Source organism: Cnephaeus nilssonii (assembly GCF_951640355.1).
Source record: "Cnephaeus nilssonii genome assembly, chromosome: 19".
In the NCBI taxonomy this organism is placed as follows: domain Eukaryota; kingdom Metazoa; phylum Chordata; class Mammalia; order Chiroptera; family Vespertilionidae; genus Cnephaeus; species Cnephaeus nilssonii.
Genome location: NC_137090.1, coordinates 7,309,719 through 7,336,643, shown reverse-complemented (window position 1 = coordinate 7,336,643; position 26,925 = coordinate 7,309,719). Strand labels below are relative to the sequence as shown.

General features: G+C 38.1%; 1 protein-coding gene across 7 annotated transcripts in view; it reads right to left on the bottom strand.

The window, feature by feature from the left end:
• Positions 1-26,925, bottom strand: part of ABCA9 (ATP binding cassette subfamily A member 9) — a 111,383-nt gene that overhangs the window by 69,906 nt on the left and 14,552 nt on the right. For 6 of the 7 annotated variants that reach the window (XR_013815065.1, XM_079798040.1, XM_079798042.1 and 3 more), the window contains 25 exons: positions 25,598-25,739; positions 25,129-25,314; positions 24,365-24,512; positions 23,569-23,737; positions 22,979-23,040; positions 21,926-22,036; positions 21,333-21,508; positions 21,017-21,136; positions 20,661-20,799; positions 19,798-19,888; positions 17,117-17,256; positions 16,502-16,621; positions 15,106-15,304; positions 13,450-13,616; positions 12,395-12,528; positions 11,872-12,009; positions 10,046-10,153; positions 8,091-8,264; positions 7,569-7,682; positions 4,863-4,982; positions 3,874-3,942; positions 3,316-3,407; positions 2,036-2,156; positions 1,317-1,437; positions 539-630 (listed from right to left, as the gene is read on the bottom strand). Coding sequence is in view for 6 of the 7 variants with exons in the window: in XM_079798040.1 (XP_079654166.1) it covers positions 539-630; positions 1,317-1,437; positions 2,036-2,156; positions 3,316-3,407; positions 3,874-3,942; positions 4,863-4,982; positions 7,569-7,682; positions 8,091-8,264; positions 10,046-10,153; positions 11,872-12,009; positions 12,395-12,528; positions 13,450-13,616; positions 15,106-15,304; positions 16,502-16,621; positions 17,117-17,256; positions 19,798-19,888; positions 20,661-20,799; positions 21,017-21,136; positions 21,333-21,508; positions 21,926-22,036; positions 22,979-23,040; positions 23,569-23,737; positions 24,365-24,512; positions 25,129-25,314; positions 25,598-25,739 (3,253 nt within the window). In the remaining variant the exon portion in view is untranslated. The remainder of the gene's footprint in view (positions 1-538; positions 631-1,316; positions 1,438-2,035; positions 2,157-3,315; positions 3,408-3,873; positions 3,943-4,862; positions 4,983-7,568; positions 7,683-8,090; positions 8,265-10,045; positions 10,154-11,871; positions 12,010-12,394; positions 12,529-13,449; positions 13,617-15,105; positions 15,305-16,501; positions 16,622-17,116; positions 17,257-19,797; positions 19,889-20,660; positions 20,800-21,016; positions 21,137-21,332; positions 21,509-21,925; positions 22,037-22,978; positions 23,041-23,568; positions 23,738-24,364; positions 24,513-25,128; positions 25,315-25,597; positions 25,740-26,925) is intronic. The other variant, XM_079798043.1, reaches the window with a different exon arrangement.

The window sequence follows — 26,925 nt, the reverse complement described above, 5'->3', positions numbered from 1 at the left end:
ATTCAAGTTTGCTTATTCGTGTGTCCATTGTTTGACTTTGGACCTCTGTCCGTCATTTCACCCGACTTAGCCTGGACATACAGCCAAGTGCCATTCATATACTTTTCTAGTGTTTGCTATGGAATTTAGACAGTTACTCAATTTCCCTCAAACGTATGATCTCTGTTTTCTGAATGAATACTGGATCTTGGCAATTCAATTTAACAAGTTCTCAGGATACATTAATCCACAAAACAAAGATCTCTGACCTCCAGTAAAGTAAATGTCTAGCTTTCCTTTCCAAAATCTCTCCTTTTAATGTCTCTATTTTTTCATTCAATACAAGGCATAGTATAGATAACATGCAGCTCTATTCAACACCTACTTTTAGAAATTAAGGAGAGAAACTTGTATTAATTTATCCTCTTCATTCAATGCATAAATCACATTGATTAGTAGGAAAAGATCGCCTGTGCCTTTAAAGATTGTCATCAACATGTATCGTAAAACGTCTCATCGAGGCAGCGTTCATGAGCACCCTTCTGTGTGTGTCACTGACCTCTCCTGCGGTTGGTTTTGAGTCTCCAGTTATCATCTTAATGGTTGTGCTTTTACCAGCTCCATTGTGTCCTAAGAGACCTATAACTTCACCTGAAAAAACAAAAAAAGGTATGCTCAGAATTATAACTGCAAACAATTTTAAAAATAAAAGCACGTAAGATTTGAGGGCTCTCACTATGTGTCAAGCTTTATGTCAAACGTGCTATGTACATTATTTCACTTATCCTGCACCCCACACACAGAGTTGAGTGTTCTTACGTCCCTTCATTTTATGTGCAAGGAAACTAAGGTGTAAAGAGGATCAATATCTTGCCCAAGGTCATGCGGCCAATAAGAGGCTGAGATGGAATTGAAACAAATTTTGATTCCAGTGCCTGTTGCATTTCCCCGACACTTAAGCGAAATGTGCCACTTGTTAGGTATGAAGAATGAGCTACTGCAGCCTGGTGAGTTCCCTTCTGTGCAGCATTTCCTGCTGTGAAATTAATGTTACTACTTAGAAAGCTATCCCATCCTTCTTAACATAAGCACTGCATCCTTTTTGGATGGTGTTCTTTTTGTTTGTTTTAGCAGAACAGACATTAATGTCTTCTATGCAAAGAACAAATGGCTGTAACAGGCTGTGAAGCATGTGGATTAGAGTTCCACTTCTGATGAGTTGGCTGCCTTTCATGTTGAGCAGTGGATGGTCCCATATTTGGACGGCATTATTCCCTTCAAAAGACCTCATCTTCAGAGGTCAAGATCACCCTGCTAGCAGAACTACTGCTTCCAACCTTTTTTAACACAGAAAGAGACATTTCTTGTGGCAACTTTCTTCTTCTTCTTCTTGGCAAAGCAGTTTTTCTTTTTGCCTACATATTCCTTCCGGAGACAATTGGCGATGATGACTGGTTTCTGGAAAGACAAGGGAATAACAACATTATCACCTTGAGATGAGTGAGTGTCCCATACTCCCTTCTTCTGGCCAAATCTTTCCCAATATAAAATAGTGAAAGTGAATCCAACCAGTTCTCCTCAAAACTGCCATTTTAAAGCAAACTCCCCCAATTTGCAAAAGGACATTTGCACTGTATCATCTGATTCATGCTTGCCCTTCCTCAAAAAATAGCAACAGAGACATTGACCAATAAGTCTGCTGAGACACACACTCATAGGCACACACACACATGCGCACACATACACACATACACCTCAGGTGAACTCTCTCCTCTGAATTGCTTTGCTCCCAAAATCTTATTTAAGTTTTTTAGTTTTTGTATTTGTTAGCCTTACCCACCCAAACTATGACTGAAAAAGTAACTTGTGTGTGTTCTTGGATCTCTGCTGGCTTTGCATATTTACTGAAATCAAGTAATGAGCTCTATGGGCAAGGATGGAAGAACCTCAAAGTGTGTGTGTGTGTATGTCCCTGCCCCCAAATTCAGATTAGATAGTTGCCCACTTCATCTGACAGACAGTAGTATATGATGAAGAGTATTGCTAGTAGTTCCACCTCATCAGAGTCCGGGATAGTCACAGCATTCGCTGTTCTCATTCTTTCCATCTGAACATCTTCATCCTCCCCTTCCGGTTCCTCTGGGTTTGGAAAAAACTTACTGCTTCTTGGCGAAATTCTAAAATCAGAGCAGGTTTCCAGTTGAACAACTTGTAGCAGAAATAATGAACTTTGTGTAAACTGCTATCAATTATTTGCATAGACTGAGTAACTGTGAGCACCACACGATCTCCATGCTTCTGCTCTGTGCCCTCTGCCTTGCAGACAGCCTACTTTCCAGGAGTGATTCAAATGATAGTGCTTTCACATCATCCCTGCTTTTGGTCTAAGTTTCATTCTCCCTGTTGGCTGTGACTTCTTTTATAAATAATAAAACAGTACTCACACTCTGACAGGGTTGATAAAGGAATCTAGGGACTGTCATTTTGGAATTCTGAAGGCTTTGTGAGAAGAATGGATCAAAACATTTGAAATCAGGGATGTGTCCCAGAGATCCTAAGATATATAATCACCAGTTTCTGAGCACTTTCACGTCTTGGGAACATGTGTCAGAATCACTCTTTCCTGGCTTCTACCAATCTAACCTTTTTCTTCATCATCCCCGCTGATTCCTGCTGATTCCTGTCTCTTTCCCTCATGCCATCTCAAATTGCTGCAGTCAGTAGATTTCCTAAACCATGATTGTCATCCTGTCACTCTCCTGCTCTACCGCCTACATTAGACTTGAGCTTGATTCATATTTTTTGAGTTAGGCAAGGTTTTCAAAACACAGTTATCTGTTTCTGATTGCATAATCTGTAAAACATTCCCTATGGTTCCCTATTCCAAGACACTCCAATATCTAGCTTAATTTTAATGTCCTATTAACCTCCAACACAAGGCTTCAAGTTCATTCAGCCTTTGTGAACCTATAGGGTGGTGGCATTTATTCCAATTTTTGTCCTTTTGTTCAGACTCCTCTTCCTTCCTGGATTGGCTACACTTATCCAATTACTTGTCTATATTTAGCCATTATTTTAAAGTGCTACCTCTTGTATAGGACTTTCTTCTAGAATGTTAGTGAAATTATGGTCTGCCTTATTTTTTCAGTGTCTTATGTGTTCTAGTGTAGCTTCTCTTGCTAGATTACAAGCTCATTAACATACCAAAGAATTATAATTTTGTATACTACACAGTCCCTTAAAAACAATCCTATACAGTACTTTTTACTCAATTAATTTAAGCCTATTAAAGTGTCTTTAACAAGGAATATTAAAATAAAACATGAATCTCTCAACCTGAATATAGGATCCTTTCTCATCGATTTCTTCCTAAAGTTCATTTCCAGACACCGTAGAATGAAAAGGAAAATGAAAGATTGAAGGTAAGGCTATGAGGGGGGAAAAACAATCAAAATTAGCATCACCATGAAAAACAACAATTTCAATATGAGACGTGACTTAAGGAGTTTGATCATATATAAAGGTAGATTTGATAACATTTTTACAAGATTGAGAAACTGTGTTTAATATTCTAAGGAACTCTCAGAGTTGGCTTCACTGCTCTCCAGACAGAGCATGCCATAAGTAGAAGTACACTGATACTGACTCTGTTCATGCCAGTGAGAGTTTGGGTTTCACACTCAGTCTCAGACAATCATTATAAAATTAGTGGTCCAGAATTTGAAGCCTCTGTTAGTGTGTGTGTGTGTGTGTGTGTGTGTGTGTGTGTGTGTGTGTGTTCAAATGTGTAAAGTGCCAAATTTTTAAGCACTAAAATTAAACTTTTAATTTAGTGCAAAGCATACAAATGCATCCCCCTCATGCAAGAACATTTAAATGGAAATGTCTTCTTACTATCAGCGATGCCAGATAAATTAGATACTGCTCTGAAGCTCCTAAATATTCCATTGAGTCAGGAGAAACCTGTAAAGAGAGAAAATGGTATATTTAGATGAACCTCCATCTGTGCATGAATCTCATCTCGCTTAAGACAATTTAATGCTTATTACACGACCTTGCCAGCCTTCTATGTAATTCTTGCTCATGCACCAGGTAAAAGTCAATTTCTGACTGTGCAGCGTGTCCTCCTTGCTTCTCATGCCACTCGGTGACCTGCTACCCTGTGCTTATGCTGTAGGCTCCAATGCTTTTATATTGAACACTGCGAGTTAGCAGGATTTGCCCTGCTAGGAGAAACTCAGTGGTGCTGATGTACATCCTTATATATGGTGCTCTATGTCATTAAGGAGAGTGTCTGAGAATAGATCCTGGCACACAACAGTCCCTTCTTGATCTTTAAATTTTGGAGTTCAAGGCCAAGTCCATGGGCTGTCTTTTCATTCTACTTATACTTACTCTGTAGGTTATACCACCTAGTTCCATGGCCTTAAATATCACTTACATGCTAAGGAATCTCAAGTGTTTAGCTTTAAGTCCCCCAAATTCTCAAAACCCTGCATACTGAATATCAGACTCATATATCTAACCGGATACTTGATATTTCCCATTGCATGCCTATGAGGAGCCTTAAACCTGATATGTCCAAAATACCATAAGAAGGGCATCTCATTGGCCTCTCAGTTAGGTCATTTGTTCCTAGGAGTGAGGGTTATTATGAGAACTATGAAGTTCTACTACTGTGGCGTTGCCTTTGACCTTCATAAACCAAGGCAGGCTTTCTTATTGAATGAGAACATGATTCTTGCCTGTGGTAAGTGAATTGGCTTTCGGAAGACAGAGACCTCAAGCCTTGTACAATGAAAACTCTACCTACATTTTTACAATATTCAAGGCTGCCTTCAATGGCCACACATTTCATGAAGGGACAAGAGTGAGATTCTTACCCTTGAGATAATTAATAGAGAGCCAATCAGTGTGAAAGGTGGTATCAATATGGTACAGGTTAACATCCCTAGAAATCCATAATTATTTATTTCAGTAGAAACTATCGAGAAGATGGTGACCTAAAATAGAAACACAGTACAGTTTCACTAAAGTGCAACAATCTGAACTTTTTGATGTTTTGCAAGAGAGTGGAGCTTCATCTTGTAAATGTTCTTATTTTCAATTTCCATCTCAACTTCCCAAGCCAGTACTGCCATTTAATTTTTTTTCTTCTGCAACACAGAGAATTCTGCCTTGCATTGTCACAATTCTGTACTGGATGGAATATGAAGTTTTTAAGACACAACAGGGTTTTTGAAATTCAATATACATATAAACCAGCAGGAGTTTTTACTAAATTTAGATTCTGACAAAGGATCCATTCATTACACAATACTCCACATTCTGCATTTTTCCATTGCCCAGTAGGTCAAAGACACCCCTTTAGTTTTTGGCATACCAGCTATTCATTTCATAGCTGCTTAGTATTTTGTTGAATGGATGTGCAAGAATGTAATAATTTCGCTTTTAGAAATGATGTTCCAATTTCTCTGCTCCTATAAATGCTCATCGACATAAATTTTTTATATTTACATTTTTAATCCTTAAGGAGAGATTCTGAGAAGTTTGCGCACTTAAATTTTCCGTAGTTACTAACAAATTATTTTTCCAAAAGATGGTGACAGTCTATTCTATTATAGACCATGAGTTAGAGTACACATCATGCCATCTCACTGAGACAGGTCATTATATTAATGATTGTATGTGTCTTCATTTTACTGCTGATATTAGGTGAATAACTATATAATTTACCATTTAATATGATACTGGTTTTTGGTAATTTGTGTTTCTTATATTTATATTTTCATTTTGCTCAGCTTTTGAAAAAAAAAAGTATTGTATGGGCCCTCGCTGGCTTGGCTCAGTGGATAGAGCGTTGGCCTGCAGACTAAAGGGTCCCTGGTTCAATTCCAGTCAAGGGCACCATGCCCACGTTTCAGGCTCAATCCCTAGTAGGGGGCATGCAGGAGGCAGCCAGTAAATAGTTTTCTCTCATCATTGATGTTTTTTCTCTCTCTGTCCCTCTCCCTTTCTCTCGGAAACCAATACAAATATATATATTTTTAAAAAGGAGTTGTACAGTATTTTCTTAACAAAGGCAGTTTTCTTCTTTTGGTTAGACAGCTGCTAAATACTCAGCCATCAGTTTATTCCGAAATAAATAACACCTGAGTATTTATTATTATTATTTTTTAAATTTATTTCTGGGGTTGCTTGGCCATCTTTTTATTTAGAGAGCTATCCTTAATTTTTCTGATTAAATTTCTCAGGGATTTTCTTTTTTACTATATCTTTCACAGCATTGTTATTAAAGTTATGCTTGCTTTATAAAAGGAACCATTAAATTTGAGGATTTTTCTATATAAATATGACCTAACCATGATTCTCAAAGTTATCTAATATTCACACATGTTTAACAGAGTTCAGTGACCCCTACTCATGCTTTTATAGTAATTTTTATTTTGTTGAATTCTTTATTTTGGCTTATTTCTTGGTTGAATGAATTTCATCTTTAAGTGGCTCATCTTTTTTTCTAGCATTATGGAGATATAATTGACAAATAAGATTTTGTAAGTTTAAGATGTACAATGTGATCATTTGATACATTTATATGTTGTGAACAGATTACCAAAATCATGTTCGTTAACACATCCTTCACCACACATAATTACCATTTTGTCATTGTTGTTATAGTGGGAACATTTGAAGTCTACTTTCTTAGCCCCTTTCAAATATATAATATTGTGAACAATAATCATTATACTGTACATCAGATCCCCAGAACTTATTCATCTTATAACTGGAAGTTAGTATTCTTTGACCGACATTTCCCCCACCCTCAGCCCCTGGTAACCAGCATTTTCCTCTGTTTCTATGAGTTTCTACATGATTCCACTTTTATTAAGTTCAGAAACCGGATAAACAAATCTATGGTGTACTTTCCATATGTAGGTTACACTGTTCAATAACATTTTATTTTAAAAGGATCATGTTGGTTATTACAGGAGGCAAGAGTAGAAAGCGGAAGACCAGTTACAGATCTGTTGCAATACTCCAGTAGAGAGATGCTGAAAGCTTAGACAATGGGAGTGGAAGTGACACTGAGACACACCAAACAGACTTGAGAAACGTTGAGTTTTAAGGTCATATAAATGAACTGAATATGAGGAGAAACAGAGAGGAATCGAAGATAAGTCTAGATTTCTGGTATGAGCAATTATCTGGGTAGAGTGCACTGTAGTAAAGACAGATATTAAGAGACAAAAAAGAACAGGATTGAGGAAAGGATTATATTTTAGAAATGTGATCCTGGAGGTGTTTTTTAAATATTCAAATGAAATTGTAAGTGAACTATTGAAGGTAGAAGTCTCTAGCTCCAGGGACAGGCTACCCCTGGAGACATGTTTGAGGTCCTAGTTTATAAATGGTGCACACCCTCACATACAGTATTTTATGTATGTCTATGATTATCTTATTTAGAATTTCCTAGAGAGTAACATTAATTTACCAATCTGTTTAGTATAAAGATTAAAATATACATTCTTAAAATTATATAAACTGGTTTAAAAACAAAACAAAACAATGTGCACTGTTTGATTACTTACAATTAAGAAGAAAAATGACCAAAGGCCACTATTTTTCCTCCCATTGCGAAAAATGAATGAAATCACATATGTCAAGATAATAAGAGATGTGACATATCCAATACTACACAGGATCTGAAAAGAGAAGATTAAGGTTGAATAAGGTAAACGCGATCTAGGAAAGTATTCATACTTAAACCCCAACTTTCCAAGCTATGCACTAGCAGAAGTAAGGTGAAGTTCTTTGGTTTAAGATGAATAATGTTACCACATCCATTAAAAATAATCTAGACCTAACCAGTTTGGCTCAGTGGAAAGAGCGTCGGCCTGCAGACTGAAGGGTCCAGGTTCGATTCCGGTCAAGGGCATGTACCTTGGTTGCGGGCACATCCCCAGTACGGGGTGTGCAGGAGGCAGCTGATTGATGTTTCTCTCTCATCGATGTTTCTAACTCTCTATCCCTCTCCCTTCCTCTCTGTAAGAATCAATAAAATATACATTTTAAAAAATCTAATAAACCATTTCCTAATTTTTGCCACTTACCTGAATTAACAAGTTTTGGATTATAACTATCATTTCATCTGGGTTAAAAATGTAATCCATTATTTGCATCACAAGGAGGATCAAGAAGTTCAGTGGGACATCCACCAACGCCTGCCCAAACCAGTAAGCGGAAGGGTGGAGGCCTGAGATCCGGAGCTGGGAGTGAGCTTTTTTCTGATTGAAAAAACAAAGTCATCAAAGGTACTGCTCGTTCAGGCTGAGAAATTACAACTATGTAGTCACAAATGTTCTATGTTCCTTCTATATGTTATGCTGACTTAGTAAATGGGTTTCACATGCCACACTCCTGCTTCTGGGGTATTAATAACGCTGTAAACCACATGATGACTTCATTCTCTAAAGGGAAAATGCACCCACATATCTAGCTTACATTCCGTCACAGAATGACTAGGCATTGCCTCAATGAGAAGATACCTGTTCCTTTCTTTCCAAAGCTACTCCTCCCTTTGACATCTTGAAGACTTGCTAATTGTACAAATAACCAAAAGATGTAGGTTTACAACTTCCTATAAGATAGATAAATTGTATGCCGGATATCAATAATGCATTTATAATTGGCTTTTTATTTGGGGTCTAAGAAATGATCATCTCACTAGTCGATTTCATTAAAAATGGCTTCTTTAGGTTGGCCTAACAAGTCTTCCATTAAAATGTTACACTCCCTGTCTTGAAGCAAACCATACTTTTCATTAATGTAAGTGAAAACTAGTAGTGGCTTCTGATATTGTGGACCACACTATAAGCTGTATTTTGTTGTGGTGATGGTTTTAACATAAGGTCCTAAAATATAACTCGGCCTATTCTAACAGTAAAGCACAAAAGCAATTAAAATTTTAAATCTAAAATTGAGTCTATGAAAAAAGATGAACCAAGGGGAAAGTTGGAAAGCAGATAAGTATTCTGGAAAGGAGAGTACAGCTGGAAGGAAGCAGGAAAGAGAATGACAGCTAGGACATGCTAGAGGGCTGACACATCCTATTTATTCATTTGTTCATGTGCCTGACTTAGCGTTGGTCAAAGAGCTCTTGTAGAGTTTAAGTTGCGGAGGAGTGGATAAGAAGGCAATAAGCAAATAAGTACAACAATAGCTACATAATTTAAAAATGTTATTAAAATTAAAAATGGAAAACAAGTGAAATTAAAAGTGTTAGGAGGTTCAGGGTCATAGGAGAGGCTTTACAAAGGAGATGCATTGTAATACGGGATTGGGGTAGGGAGGGAGGGGTCCTTTGTGAAGGGTTAGGGTCTAAGCAACGAGTAGGAGTATCCATGTGCCAGGTCAAGAGCATTGTAGGCAAGGAGACTAGGAGGAGAGAAGGCCGGGCAGTGGGTAGAGGTGAAGTTTAGGGGACCCTGGAAAGAAGCCAGTAGAGCTGGACATGGCTATCAAGATGAGAGTGGCATCAGATCCAAGTGGAAACACCCGGGTCCACCCAGGTTTTTGAGGCTATTCAAGTATTTCATTCTTACTCCTTGGCTTGATAAGGAACCACTGACAAGATTTAGGCAGGTAATTAACAAGGGCAGGGTTGTGTTTTTAAGATAGTGCTCTGTTACACTGTGTGGAAAATGGAATAGGAGATGACAAATGAGGCCCCATCGCCTTAGCAGTTAGGGAGGCTGTTATGCTCATCCAGGAAGAAGGGATGTCTGTGGGTAAGCGTCTAGAAATAAAACTAAGTGATAGACCAGAAAAAACTCCCACTTCCTGTTAGATTATGATATCTCCTAATCTGCCCTTCCTGAGATCTCTTCTTGGTTTAAGAAAAATAGCATTTTCTTTATAGTGCCAACCTTTAATGAAAATGCTTGGTTGTTCATTGTTTCAGGTATATAAATTAGGTGTACCACCTACATATAAATTTATGGTCAGAAGATGGGGAAGCGTTCCCTGGGCATTAAGAACATGTAAACACTTTGTCAACCCTTCTTACTTTATAGTCACCGATGCTGCTCATGGCAATGAAAGGAGTAAAACAGGCCGCCCCAGGTATCCAGAAGAAGGCATTGCTCATGGACTCATACTCCTCGGACATGGCCTCCTGAAATAGTGCAGAACACAAGAGTTGATGGCAATTGGGTATAAGGTTCATTTCTACTTTCTTAACTAAATCACTCAAATAAATCAACCAATCTGACCACCAAAGATACTTCCCAAGGTTCTCTTTGCAACTTCTTTCCACATTAATTTTCAATCACGAGTTGCAACAACATGGGAACTTTGAACATGCCTCCTGCTTTACTTAGGAGGAAGCAAGTGCCACCAGGTTGCAAGAATTGGCCAAGGTCCCATAGTTAATAACATGCAAAGTAAGCACAAAACGTCTGCTCTCTGACTTTATTTAGGCTGATGTCTCTATGGGCAATAGAGCTTATGAACTGCCAATGCTACTCTCAGAAACTGGTGCCAAATCACCTCAGTCCAACACTTATGAAGAATCATTCCTCTGGCTCAACCTAGTGCATAAGTAGCAAATTCAAATGCCTTTGGGGACCTGGTAGATATAAATGAATGAGTAGGGGGATGTTAGGAAATAAAAGTGATGGGGCTTGGAGAAAAATGATCAGCACACATTCCACATCAGGGCATTAAGTCTTAAAAATGTCAAAATCCTGTACAGGTCAAAGAGGGCCTTGGGTTTTGCTAGAAGCTTTGATCTGATCTATGATCGGTTGCCTTACTACACTGCAAGCCATCTGTATCATGAGGTCTGAAATCATGAGTTTTGAGATCATCTTACTTCTCTCTTCTCTTAGCCCCTCCTAAAATTTAGTGGCAAATTATATTTTAAACAAGAACTGCTTCTAGTTGTAACTCAGCCAGTTCTCCAATCTAATCAAAACTGAACACTCTTTAATGGAAACAATGCATTCCCAAGAAAAGTAATATTAACAGCAGTTAATATTACTTTTATGATAACAAATGCATTTTATTGAGCACCTATGGCTTCCTGCATCTACGTGTTTTATAACTCATGTTTATACTAACTTGGCCAACTGAACCGGGTGTTCACATTGCCTCATTTACTTCTAAAGAAACCCCAGTGATGAACTTATCATCTGTATTTTTTTGTGTGGACTGGTGAACCAACGCCTGCTGAAGCCAAGTTGTTAAGGAGGCCCCAGCGTCTGGCCTTGGTGACCCTGGCTGTTTCAACCAGGTCCTACTACTTAGGTTAGGACCAGAGATGGTGACATATCTAAGACCAAAAGTCATTCCTTTTTCTGAATTAATTGTATTTTCTGCTATTCCACTGACCCTAAGTCATCCAATTAAGTTTACAATGTTATACAATTATTGCTAAATATTATATATATATATATATATATATATATATATATATATATATATATACACACACACACACACACACACACACACACACACAGTATATATGAATGTAAGTAACTTGTAAGTATATAAAACATGACCTGGGCCAGTGTTGCTCAGTGGTTGAGTGTAAACCTATGAACCAGGAGGTCACGGTTCGATTCCTGGTCAGAGCATATGCCTGGGCTTGATCCCCAGTAAGGGGTGTGCAGGAGGCAGCCAATCAGTGATTCTCTCTCATCATTGACATTTCTATCTCTCTCTCCCTCTCCCTTTCTCTCTGAGATCAATAAAAATATATTAAAAAACAAACAAACATGAACTTACTCAATACGTTCATAAAAATTAACATGATGATTTTTCAGCATTTCAGGTTTTTTTTAAAAAACTTCTTATAGTTCAGGATAAGGGAGATAATATTATACTTACTGAAAAATATGTGCTTCTGTCTGTCTGGATGCGTTCTGAAGAATTAAAAACTCCAAGTAGTCCATTGCTAATGATGTCCATGAGGACAGGGAAGCAATTCAACCTTTTGGTGTTGCATGCTATTGAAAACTTCTGGTGCTGAAATAAAACAAATGTGCATTCTGAGTCCTCAGAAAGCCAATGCAAAATGTAATGCAAGAATCTGATAGAAAATTACTCAAAGTATTGACAACACAATAAGGCTAAAGCACTGAATACAACGAATACCGCCATCACTAATATTTGATTAAGTCCCCAAATACTGCAAGAAATACAGTATTGTCTTTACTGGCCACCACATCAGCCATGATATGTTATATGGAGGCTTTGGGTAACTAATTGTAGTCTACCTTCTCCTCTACAAATGAGAACTACCCCATCTTCTCATGTCCAATCAGTCTTTTACGTTGGTCAATATGTATTCCTCAGATTGCACATTCATACTCCATCTTTGGTGAGATGCAGCAATCAGAGCCCAACATACCTTGTCATCACCTAACACCGTGATAGCACCGTTGTATGATGGCTCGTTGGCACCACGTCGAATTCCAAAGGCATCCACCTCCAAAGCTATGTTCTGCTGCCTCAGTGAATGTATAAAGTTTTCAATGCTTGACCCTACCAAGAAGGTAAAGTTCAAAAGAAGCAAAAATGTAGTAAAACAAAAGTCAAATAATATATATTTTTAAAAAACCTAAATAATGTCACTCAAAGCATATCATCATTAGGATTTCCTTAAAAAGGCAGAATTGATGGTGTGGTACTAACACCCATTCTGATACCGGGATATGACAAGTTAACTTTACCTAGAGGTTAGGTATTTTACTTATAATGTTGTTCGTGTACAAATATTCATAAGCCACAGACACAGAAACAGTGAGGAAAGTAGGGCTGGGGGTGAGGCGGAGGTGGGCAAAGGAGGGGGAGATGGAGACATCTGTAATAGTGCCAACAATAAAAATCAATTGAAAAAATACTATTTAAAATTATCATTATCATCCTTGAAGATATTAATCTTCTATTTTCTTAGAAATTTGGAATATATTTTCTTCCCAGAGCCTAAGAATGCATAGTACTTCAAAAATGTTATGGAAAGATCTAGAAGATCAGTCAATGGTCAAGTAAGCTTGCAAAATGTGTTCCTAAAAACCAACTCTTCCACCCTCTGTTTGCCATTTTAAAATTAATTTTCTGATTGGCATCATGTGTGCTTTCTAAATAGCCTGGCTGGTGTTTCTCAGTGTGTAGAGCATCAGCCCATGCACCAAAGGGCCTTGGGTTCAATTCCAAGTCAGGGCATGTACAGGAGGCAAGCAATTGATGAGCCTCTCTCACATCAATATTTCTCTCCCCTTCCCCCACCACCCCTCCTTTCCACTCTTTCTAAAAAAGTAATGGGAAAAAATATCCTTGGGTGAGGCTTGAAAAATAAAATTAAATTAAACATACAGAATATGTTTTTCCTTCATGGTTTATGCTTTCTTGGGAATCTCTGAACAAGCACAACATTGAAAGGCTGCATTTGAGCTCCATGTTCACCTGTTTTATTGATGACCAGTAAGTGTGTCAGAGGAGCTTGAGGTGGCTGTCCCGGTGAGAGGAAGTACATACTGGGAGACAGTCCCCAAGAATAACTCTTTCGATATATCTCATAGAACAGATATTCCAAGAGCTGAGGGAAAAGGCTAATGCCCAAAAGCAGTAATCTGCATAAAGGAAAAGGTAAGAGAAAATCATGTAGAGCAACTGAGGTAGGTTTTTACATGTGGGCAGAAAATGGATGTTATAATAGAAATTACAAACACTAACCACATATGTGAATCATGCTTTCCCTCCCCGTTTCTTTTTTTCTAAGATGAGATGGTTCCTATGAACCTCTCGTTGGTATTTCTCTCTCTCCAAATGCCGCCCTCTACCCCCTTTAGACATGTCATTCAAGCCTAGGAAATATGCTGATTATCACTCTTAAATATCCCTCTCCAATGCCCACTTTTTTTGCTCTCAGTCTTGCATTTCTTGGGGGGGGGGGGGGGGGGAAACCACTGCAAGCTAGCATATCGTCAATACCCTGACTGCTATACTCTGTAACTTGCCCTTTCCTCTCCCTGATTTCTGCAAGTTCCAACATTTTCTCATCCACTCAGGTTCCAAAGTTCATTTATGTTATATTCATTTCTCTCCCATACTTTGCTTTTCCAAATGGTTGAAAATGTCTATCATATCATCGTTAGTACTTGCCTTGCACCTTCTTCTCTCTTCTACTTTTCAAGTTTGGACCATAATTCTCTCTCTCCTGACCTCTTTCAACATTGCCCTAAATGGCTCTTTTCCTTGTACCCACTGTCTACTATTTCCAAACCATTTGCACTGTTTCCTGGCTAAGTTTCTTGACATTCTGTTCTAATGATATCAGTTGCCTGTTCAAACTAAAAACTAAAACTTCAGAAACTCCTTATTAGTCACAAAGTCCAAACTCTCTAGCTTTAGGTAATATATTATCAAAATTGTTTTTACCTTTTGCACACTCTGTGTTAATAATTAATCACAGTTCTGCGGACTTCTCATGCATCTCCACGCTCTGAACTGCTCTGTCTGAATTTCCATCCTGCTTTACCTCCTTAGCTAAATGTTCCATTTTCCTACATCAAATTCAAATTCTCCCTCATGTAAAATTCTTTTTCCAATGCCCTATTTGGACGCCATGGTTGACAATATTGTCCGATTTTGGACTATGCTTTTTTAAGGGCTTCTAATCACCCTCGAGAGCCAATGGAATGAATGAGTGCCTGGGGTGGCGAGCAGGGCTCATGCCAGGAGGTATCACTCAGTAAGAAACACGAATCTGGAGAGGACGGTAGAGGCTCCAGATAGTGACATGAAGCCTTGGGTAAGATGCGGCCTGGCACAGAGGCAAGTCTTTGGGATGGAACCTAAGTGCTAACATTCATGCTTCAGATAAACTACTTCAAGCTTTTGATAAGAGCAGATTCTGTGTGAAATTAAGAGAAAACCCCCATACTTTCTCTGTTTTAATTACACATCCACTTAAGCAACTAAAAATTGGCTTCTATATTTAAAAGAACATATACAATTGCTGAAATTTATTTTATCCGTGATTGGTTTGTTTTTCTTTTCCTCTCTTGAATTGATTTTGAATGTGCCAACCATGCATACCTGAAACCCTCAGGTACTCACATGGTCATCAGAGTTTTTTTTTCATTCTTTAGCTTCAGGAAGCGAACTTTTGCTATTGCACAGGTCTGCTGCCTCCAGAGAGCCATGCCGCTGGCTGCTTTCTTTGTCTCATTAAAGGAAGACAAAACTTGTTCCAGTTCAACAAGGCCTCCTGTATCTTTTGTCCTGTCACTTTGTAACTGCGCCCAAATTCCAATATCTAGAAAATGTAAAATCAGTAATTTATGAAGTGCCATTTTAGATGCGCCTTATTTCGATTTCCCTAAGATTATCTACTCACCACATGGTGTCAGAGTAGAGAGTCTTGGACAAAGATACAAGTAATCTAACTCATGGTTTTATTTGAGCAACTACTACAGAAATGGGAATGAAGCAAAAAAAAAAAAAGATACACTACAAGAAGAAAAAAATATGATATAATAAAAGAAAAATTTGTATTTTCTGAAGAAAAAAAGTTCTGTGTCTACAGCTTTAAAGGACTTAGTCTAGAGAAATCAATGAAAAGAAACTTATATTTAGCCAAGAAGAAGAATCTATTCATGGCAACAGATAAACTATTTTAGTATTTTTGACTCAGCTGGAAAAGTTAATATAGATAGAACCCTTCCCTTTACCCTCTGGAAATATGAAATTGGTAGAGACAAGATTTTTTAATATAGCCATAGTTGAAAATAAGATAAAAGTTACATCTTTTAGAAGAAGAGCCTAGAGAAATTGATCAACTCTAGACTTTCAGAAAGCTAGATGAACATTAAAAGGTAAGTGTAACCAACCACTAAGAAAAGATACCTAGTGTATAACTTCAAAAAGGATAAAACATAAAACCCCACTTGATCAATCAGGAAAAAAACAGAAAATGAAAAAGTGCAATAAAGAGTAGACACAGATAGTAAACCGGAAACAAGGGACTACCTTAGAATCATTAGAGAGAACAGGCAGAACACTACCCAAGGATGACAATTAGACTGACAGAAAAAAATTTCAACAGTAACAATGGAACCCTGAAGACACTGGAATGATGTCATCAAAATACTACAAAAAAAGCAACTGTCGATCTACAACTCTAACTTCTTATCTCGATAGCTCTTATACAATATTATATTATGTACATAATAATAAATATAATAATAAATATTGTCTGCTCCATGAGGATTTAGTCTTATGCACTGCTGTATTCCACATGCTTTAAAAAATGCATGGTACAAAAATAAGATATTCAAGGTGGGAGGCCAGCATTGAGAGAAGGGGGTAGGAAACAAAAATACATTTCTATCTGTTCTACATTTTCCCAAGACAAGACTAAATCATTACACTCCAAAAGCATATCATTTCATCATTCAAAGTATATTTTCAAGATAAAATACTGCACAGAAATATAATTTCTTTTTTTTTTTACCTGATTCATCAATAGCTGACTTTCCTTCTAGTTTCAAGAACACCTCATTCAAAGTTGTCATGGAAACACCGTAATTCTCGATGCCTTGGTAAGAACATCTATCAAGTTCCCTGTAAAGGTCTAAAGGTAGACACAAAAATGCATGAAAAGAATATGATTTGTAATGAGATTGATAATAACGTTTTAAAAAATAGAAAACTCATGTGGAATAAAATGCATTAATTAGAAGCAAAGTTATGATATAGACTTTCCCTTATTCATAAAATAGTCTATACAATATGTACATTTCCATGTCTTCTTGAGTATACAATTTTAAACAGTTATTTTTTTATTCTTAGAAAACTACATATATGAGGGATTTTGAAATAAGTTATATTTTATTTAATGTGTTTTAACATATTTAATTGTTAGATTATGAAGAGTATTATGGATAGATTGTGTCAACCCAAAATTTATATGTTGAAATCCCCATTATTTAAGAAATATTTTCTAGAAAATCGAGACTTATGCTTTCATGTTAGGCTTAATTGTTAGGCAATATAATAACAAATGCAAAAGAACTAAGGTTATTGTAACATCAATATAAACCACTCTGTGGTTTCTGCATTCTGTTACCTGGGAATTTGCTTGTCCTTTCCAAAGGCAAAATATATACAAGCTTTTCTTCACTTTGTGCTGTTAATTTGGCATCAGGGATGTGCTGTTTAACAAGCGATGTTATATTGTCTGGATCACACATTTCATTCAAATGCAAACTAATATTTAAAAAGAATAAATTTAAATTACTTTTCTCAAACACTATCTCTACAAACAATTGTAGTATGCGCTCATCCTTTCATTAATGAGACAAAACATGTATAACCTAATGAAAGAAGTGAGACATAAAAGTACCAATATACTCCAAGCTGTATAATCTGTACCACATGGCAGGAGAACTAGTGTAAGGGATGTTAGAAATAGAGACGGTGACTCAAGGATTATTATTTGGAGAAAAGAGATATTCGGCTAAACCTTGGCTGGGGTGAGGTGGAAGGTAATGCCTAATTTTGTTTCCACCTGTTCAATAACTCAACTTTGAATTCTCCCTTTGCACTAAAGTATGAGTTCTGCAAAAACTAGCACTTGAACATGGGAAAAACAAAAACAGAGGTACTGTGTATAGTCCTTAAGAACATGGTTTTATTGCTCTACTGATCCTTGTTCCAGAACGCAGGTCTAGTGTCCCTGAGCATCAGTTTTCTCATCTGTGAGACTGAACAATACTAACCTCTCAAAGGATCTCAAAATACAGAACAAAACAAAATAGGTATGAGATAGCACAGGGCCTTGCACTAAGGAAACCCTCAATATGTTAGCAGATGTGATCTTTTTTGGTCCAAATGTATTCAAGTCGAAGCTGGTTTGTCTTGTTATGAGAACAGACAAAGTTCTTCATGATATCATTGGATTGGAGCAAGCCCATTATTAGTTATATGCATTGAATTACACTAAGGCTATAGAATGACGAGGGTATCACAATTGACTTTGATGACATGAACCTAAAAAAAATCCGTTTTACAAAAAGCTATTTTGTGCTTACAAGGCCCTGTGCTAAGCACTCTCTAAGATACCAAATAAGAATACAGCCCTAGCTGGTTTGGCTCAGTGGATAGAGCAATGGCCTGCAGCCTGAAGGGTCCCGGGTTCGATTTTAATCAAGGGCACATGCCCGGGTTACGGGCTTGATCCCCAGTAGATGGTGTGCTGGAGGCAGCTGATCAATGATTCTCTCTCATCATTGATGTTTCTATCTCTCTCTCCCTCTCCTTTCCTCTCTGAAATCAATAAAAATATATTTTAAAAAAGAATACCGAACCTTCTCTAAAAGAGCCCGTAACAAAATATAATATATATATAATATGATATAATATAAACATAATGTAAAGCATATTATAAAATAAGTGAGGGATAAGGAAGTTGAGTTAATTCAAATAAGTGCTTTGCACATTGTCAATTACTCATTCGTTCAATATCTTTAGTCTTAAATGCAAAGCAGGTATTATTGCTGCTACTCCATAAATGAAGTTACTGAGAATCAAGTAAATGAATTAAGTTGCCTAAGGCAACAATTCAAAGTAATGCTTTCAGGGTTCCTGAAGAATGGGTGTTTTTCAAGAAGAAAACACTCAGAAAAGACCTTCAAGAATGGATACGATTAGAACGTGGTTTGAAGGGGTTGGAGGATGACATGTTAAACAGATGTCCTATCTCAGTGGTCAGCAAACCGCGGCTCGAGAGCCACATGCAGCTCTTTGGCCCCTTGAGTGTTCTAACGCCACTTCTTCAAAATAAACTCGCCCAGGCCGAAAACTGACTTCTGCGCATGAGCCACGAAGTTTCAATCGCATTGTACGTGCGCACCCACATGTGGTATTTTGTGGAAGAGCCACGCTCAAGGGGCCAAAGAGCCGCATGTGGCTCTCAAGCCGTGGTTTGCCGACCACTGTCCTATCTCAAGCACAGATAAAACACAGCACTATGGAACACCCGCAGAGAACAGTGGGTGGTTCCTTTTAGTTGGAAGGCAGAGATTCAATCAGGTAGTACCAAGCAATCACGATGGAATGGTAGGCTAGATCAGGTCAAACACCTGGAGCAAATAATGGGAGGATTCATTTAACCACTGGAGATTAAGTGACTTTAATTATTTTTGAGAAACGTTAATATTTTAGTGGGAGTACAGGGGGTGATTCATATTACACCTGTAATCTTGGTCCAAGATTCTACCACTTATAAGTGAGTTGGGCCGATTATTAAAACTCTCTGACATGTCAAAGGAGAATAATAATACCATCTTAACGTTATCTGGAGGTTTAAATATGATTATATGGGCATTCCAAATGTCAATATCTTAGCAAGTACCTAAAACATAGCCAATACTTATTAACTGACAGACATTCATGGGGAACTGAGAGGAGGCTATTGAAACTGTCACAATAAACCTAAATAAGCAACAAAATATGATAAGAGAAGGGACTGGAATATCAATACATTTCTTCTAGCAAACAAAGTGTTGTGAAAATAGTTTCCAAAAATTTATTTAAACGTCGCTTAATCATCCTTATAGCCTTCATGTCTGCAACCCTTCATATCCTTTACTCTAGCTAAGAAAAAGAGTCCCGTGGCATAGTTCTAACACAGATCTCTTGAAATGAACACACCAGTTGTGCAGTCTACTTGAACATGCTCAATAGTGGTATCACCTGCCCTCAGCTTTTCCAACATGTGCTAACCTGTCTCCAACAGTGAGGTCGTACCTTAAATGGTAACCGATGCCCCATTTCTTCTTCAGGAAGAGAGAAGAGCCTGCACACCTCAGCTTCCCATTAGATATAAACACCTTTCGGTCTAAGTATTAAAAGCAAAAAAAATAAATCAATAACTTGCATTAAGGTGCTGTATTTTCACTATTGATATAAAAGAAACGAATTCATTAATAAGCAACGTATTTTAGAAGCATGACCCACTAAAACAGATGCATTCGAATCCTGATCATATGTAAGCCACTTTCTTTGTCATACAATAACTAAAATGACATGTTAGTTTATTCTCTAGTATATTTAGAAAAAAATTATACATCGAAAGGATCTGTTTCAAGCGAACTGACATTCATATTGAATAAAGCATAATATATCTTTTTTGTTGCTGTTAATTCTCACCTGAGAATATTTTTTTCCATTGCTTTTCAGACAGTGGAAGGGAGGGAGGGAGGGGGTGTGGAGAGAGAGAGAATCGTCGCTGTGAGAGAGACACATCGACTAATTGTCTCCTGCATGCACCCCAACCAGGGGACGAGGAGAGAACCCACACCCTGGTATGTTCCCTTAACCAGGAATCGAACGGGCAACTCTTTGGTGCACAGGCCGGCACTCTAACCACTGAGCACACTGGCCAGGGCAAAGCATAATATATCTTTGGGAACAGCTATATATTTTACAACCAATGCAATAGGCTCAGAGCACTTCCATGGCACAATGTACTCGGGGATGCAGGTGCTCAAATGGGTGAAAGATTCTCATGGCAGTCACACCATGGCAACTAACTGTGTTGGAATGAATCTATACATATTCCACACGTGTCTCTGATTTCTCACTAAGGTACATGCAAGAAACCAACTCACCGGCCAGGATGTCAGCCTCATCCATGAACTGGGTGCTGAAGAGGATGACTCTGTCTGATTTCCTCTCTTTAAGAAGGTTCCACACACGGTGCCTTGAGAGAGGATCTGATCCAGCGGTTGGTTCGTCCAGTAGCAAAATCTGCACAGCACAAAAGCACATAAAATCATCTCCCCTTCCAGGCAAAATTTCGTTAAGAAAGCAACAGACTAGTATATGTATTTGGAGACATAGCTCAGTACTTAATTTTTCATTGTAACTGCTCTATTGCTTTTAGCATTTACAAATTAAGTCTGACCGAATGTAATAGTTTCTCAGCCCTCAATCTGATTTTACAAGTAATTTTAGTTCAGTTTACCTGAGGATCTCCTAAAATGGCAATTCCAAAAGTTAGTCTCCTTTTTTGTCCACCGCTTAAATTTTGAGCAAGAATGTCTTGAATATTTTCCATTTCCAAGTCCCGTAAAACTCGTTGTACCTAAACCAAAGAAAGGATATTTGGTCCAAAACCCAAAATGGTTATTTAAAAAAACAGTATTATTTTTCTGTTCCTTATAAGGGGCCTTTTTGCCCTTTAGAGGGTGAACTGGGTAGAAGTAACACAAGTGCATTGAGAATTTCCTAGGTAAACGATTTCATCCTCATGGCTGCACGACATTTAACAAGGAATCTACCTCTCCTTCCACTTCCTGTGGCTGGATCCCTTTTATTTTGGCAAAGAGCCTGAGATTTTCCCTCACTGTCAGGAAACTGAATTGCACATTGGATTGGGGGCAGACTCCAGTGAGCCTGCTGACAGTCTCCAAGTCAGCCGTTTCCGAAAGTGAGTGATTGTAGATGGCGACCGAACCTAAAAGTTAAAGGTAGACAGTTAACATCAGGTAATGTTGCACGCTTGCTTTTTGTAAGATATTTTTAAATGAAAAAACAATGTGTGTCAATCACTAGAGTCCTTTAAAGATATTGGGCCTACCTATAGGGAATACACTATTGACTAATTAAAAATGTAATGTTCGCAAGATATCTGATCCAGCTGGGTGCCAATTCATAAGCATAAAACTACTTACTAGGAAATATTTAAACCAAAAAGATTTTCCTAAATAAAGAGAACATGAATCTATACAAGAATAACTTGAAGAAACTTCTAAAACTTTTAAATACCTGAGTGTGACTAGTAGTTAATGAAACTACTATTGAAATTAACTAATAAAAATGCACAGTTAATTCATTTGCCCATGTTATTGTCATTATATAATTGTCTTCTCACCTGATGTTGGTTCCGACAATCCACTGAGTATGTTTAACAGGGTCGTTTTCCCAGCTCCACTGTGACCAAGGAGTGCAGTGATCTGGCCTTCATATATGTCAAATACCAGACCTGAAATTATTTTTTTTTAAATTACACTCAGAGCCTACATAGTAACTTTACATTCTCTGAACTTTTTATAAGTTCTAATAATATGGGTATATTTGGCTAGCAATAGTCAAAATCCATCCCAAAATTCCTTTCTTTAAAATGGTATCTGCTATGATATACATTTTATAGGTGTAATATTACCATAATGTATTATTTTATGATTAACAATCTTGGAGATCAAAGCAGTTTTGTCTTTAAAGATGGGCTGACTACAATGAAGATAGCTTTCGGATTAGAGAATATGGTGAGCTGAAAATAAACTAGCATGAGTCTATCATTTATCTCTCAAACCTATAGGATATCAAGGGTGCATCTGACGTTCTGAAATTGTTATGTGGTTTTTCATTTACTTGGAAGGAAACATACTAGGTTCGAACAAAGAAGCATCATGAGAGCTGGACTATCTGTTCTTTGTCTGCCAAGACAGTATCACAGTTGAGATACAGTCTTGAAACCAACCTGCCTGTTATATATGACTAGAGGCCTGTTGCAGGAAGATTCCTGCAAGAATAGGCCTTCCTCAGGCCTATTCCTGCAAGAATAGGGCTTCCTGCGGCCAGAGCGAAGCTGAGAAGGGAGCAAAGCATGCCGAGGCAGGCTTTGTTCCCTTCTCTGCTGCCTCCCTCCCATCTCCGCTGCTTCGCTCCCTCCCATCTCCACTGCCTCGCTGCCTCGGTCCCTCCCTTCTCCATTGCCTTGCTCCCTTCTCCACCGCTTTGCTCCCTTCTGCAGTGCTTGGCTTCCTTCTACACTGTCTTCAGTCTTCACTTCTCGCCTGCGTATGCAAATTAACTGCCATCTTTGTTGGGTTAATTTGCATACTCACTCCTGATTGGCTGGTGGGCATAGGGGAGGGACGGTCAATTTGCATGTTTCTCTTTTATTAGTGTAGATATTTATTACCTTTCAAAGCTTCTACTTTTTCATGCTTTCCTTTTTTATATTCTTTTTTAAGATTTTTTATTCTGGAAAAAAAAGATGAAAATGTTGTAAAGAAATGGTGGAGGTGGACAGACAGTTGAGACATCCACTCACTGGAGGGTCTCTTTCCCCTTTCTGCCTCACCTGCCTCTTCCTTCTCATTGTATTCACCAGGAAGCAAAGAGGAAAGGGACAGAGTAAATCACAGAGAAAAGGGGGTGAAAATAACCAGGGAGATGGTGACAGTGTCTGTCACAAAGACAGCTGACAGAGAAAGAGAGCAAAGCATGAACAATGGAAAAGAGATAATGAAGAGGATGGAAATATGAATACTATTTATTCATGGATGGTTGTTGCTAAACCATAGATATTAGTAAACGTAAATGCTGACAATGTAAGAAAACAAAATGTTATCAAGAAAGAGGGTAGCCCTTCCTGAGGATAGCAGCCTGGACATATGTGGGTACAAGAAGGACACTGAAGGAAATCTTTGTCATATCTGGGTTTTGCCTGATAGATCTCTGATCTCTGACAGGTGTTTCATTTGCATCTCCAGGTAGTTTTTTCTTTACCTGATGGCTTCTTTCCCATGGAATTCTGGAGACACTGGTTCAAAAGAGTCATTCGATGAAGAATCTGAATCTATTTCATTCTCAAGGGCCATGTGGTCAGCTCTTTGGTGTTGAAACCAAAAAGAGGGTTTCAGGAAAAACCAGGGAGAATGTCGACGTCCATATTCAGCTACATGAAAGGGAGGCAATTAAATATTGGGTCAGGCACCACTTTAAGGAGTGCAGTCACCATAGCAGTAGCATTCTTCATCTAGTTCTGATACGTGCACTAATAATATAATTATCCTTCATCGCTTACAAGTGTCTGTGTTTAAAAAAAATGTTTTTATTGATTTCAGAGGGGAAGGGAGAGGGAGAGGTGAAAACATCAATGATGAGAGAGAATCACTGATCAGCTGCCTCCTGTACACCCCCTACTGGGGATTGAGCCTGCAACCCTGGCGTGTGCCCTCCTCGTTCATAGGTTGATACTCAACCACTGAGCCACACTGGCCGAGCGCAAGTGTCTCTTTCTTAAAAGAAACAATCTAAAGTGTTATGGTAGAACAAGATCTTAGGAAGTTATTCTATAAACACAGTGCAGAATACCATTAGGCTTATTTTTAAAGTCTTGAAAAAAAATGTTTGCTAATTTATAGTCAATACACCATAGATATTATTTAACCCACTGTATCCTAAATATTATCATTTCAATATGTAACCAATATTAATATTATTAATGATATACTTTTTATTCTTGAACAAAGTATAGACCATGAATGAAATTGTGTTGAGTCACAATCATGAATCTACTTACTGGGCAAAACTTTGTCAAAATATAACGTCAATGCCAAATAGAGAAAAGTATCAAAAACCAACATGAAACAAGTAGCTATTATTAGGTTTGGGTTGCTTGAAGAGTCCAAATGGGTGTTAGCATTCACATCATAGTCCAAATGTATAAGCTAAAAAAAAATACATAGACTATTAAAAGGATAAATGGAGCATCAAGAATTATTATTGTCTTACTAGAGGCCTGGTGCATGGATTCGTACACTAGTGGGGTCCCTCGGCCTGGCCTGTGCCCTCTTGCAATCCGGGACTCATCGGGGGATGTCAGAGAGCTGGTTTTGGCCCAATCCCCGCAGGCCAGGCATAAATATAGATGCCAAATTAACTAGAATTAATTTTCTGAGAGGAGGCTCAGTTTCATTTAAATTGGCCCATCAAAAAGTAAAAATGTATTTCCATGGAATTCCTAGTTTTCAAATTCTGGCCATAATATTAAGGGTCATGTTTCTTGAGCTTTAAATTAGATACATCTTCAATGGGACAGCCCATTAAAAGTAAAAGCAGAACCGCATTAGTAATGGAGTATTAGCCTGCACTTAGGGACTTAAAAGAAAACGAACTGTGCTGAGAGAGAAAAATGAAAACATACATCTCCTATCTATACCTTCTGCATGTATCTTTACCAACGTAGATGGGAATTTTAATGTTTAGCACCTGAAGCATGAATTATTCAGAGGCAATCTGTTTTAAATATTTTGTAGAAAATGAAGTAGTTACATCAGCTCTTACCTGGGCCATCCCAACAGTGAAAGCAAAGGGGCTAAGAAGACATAAGGTCCATTCCAAAAAGGCAGGGAGATGCCTGTACAACGCAGTGAAACCCAGGCTCCCCCATACGACCGTGAGCAGAAAGACGACAAGGCCGGTAAGGAATGGCTTCTTTACCAGGACGCTCATCATGAAAGCTAAAGTTATCTGAGAGAAGAGAAACACTTCAGGTAGTATATACTTCTCTGAGAATCATCAGTGGCATACTAACGGACAGAATTTCATAGTATGATATTTTGTCTATTCCCTCTCCACTCCTAGATACTGTCTCATGTAAATACTCAAATACTGCAAATAGAAAAGAACAGGTGTGATCAGAATTAGTGATAAATAATGGGTAGGTTTCCCTGAGAAAAAGGAGAGGGAGGGAGGGAAGGAAGGAGAGAGAGAGAGCGATAAAGAGAGAAGTTGATTAAATCCATCAACTCACCAAAGACAAGCCATAGAGGAGAATGAGCGTGAAGACCACCACAAAGCTAGTGAGGACGACAGCATGGGTAGATTTTATAACAAGAGCCATCAGAATCGCCATAATAAAGACGAAGCCAGCGTACATCACACTCCAGGAGAGCCTTGCAGAGAAAAGAAACGTCAGTTCAGAGTGCTGCTACTCTATCACTGGACTCATTCATGGGTTCAGCAAATGATTTGTGAAGCTCATCATATAGCAAGAGTACAGGGAATACAACAGCTAATACATCAGAAAATTTCTCTGCTCCTGAAGTCCATATTCTACAGGGGACGGTAGGCAATAAACAAGTAAACAAATAATATAGGCAGCTAATTGCAAAATAAGAAAGAAACTGGGTGATAAAAAGTGAGAGTAATTGGGAGAGGTTTCAGGGAAAACATTTATGAGGATTTGTCAGTTCTAGACTTCTTCTTTCAGTAAAGTAATTGTATAAATATCATGGGCCAAAAGTAGATGAAGCAGCAGCAAACTGTCTCTGAAGAGCCAGACAGTAAATATTTTAGACTTTTCAGACCATGTGGTCTCTCTTGCAACTACTCAACACTGCCTTCAGAGCACAAGAGCAGTCACTGAATAATGTGCAGCCCTAACCGGTTTGGTTCAGTGTATAGAGCGTCGGCCTGTGGACCAAAGGGTCCCAGGTTTGATTCCGGTCAAGGGCACATGGGTCAAGGGCACATGCCTGGGTTACGGGCTCATTCCAATGTGCAGGAGGCAGCCGATCAATGATTCCCTCTCATCATTGATGTTTCTATCTCTCTCTTCCTCTCCCTTCCTCTCTGAAATAAATAAAAATATATTTTTTAAAAAATGTGCAAATGATGAGTGTGGTTGGGTTCCAATAACAGTTCATTTGTTTGGCTAAACTCATTAAAAATTTTGTTGTTAATTGGTTCCTTAACTTACATCTCTCAGTATGTACTACTTCCCAATACTGAGTGCTACCTAATATTTTGTGTTTAATTTTTCTTAATTCCACTTTAAGTACATTTTCTGTTTAATCTTCATGACCAATAAGAGATAGATATTATTATCAATGTTTAACAGAAGAGAAAAACAAGATTTAAAGAGATTAAGTAACTTGGTCAAGGTGGTAATGCTCAGATGGAGATGACCCATGGCTTCCCACCTCCCAAGCCTGTGTTCTCACCACTGTGTATACCTCCACCAAAGAAAGCTTTGTGCTTAAAGAACGTAACACGTGTGTGTGTATGTGTTATTTCCTTCAGTGTCATAAAAGTAAGAATTCACTCAATGTGGAGTCAAAATCAATCATCCAAACATAT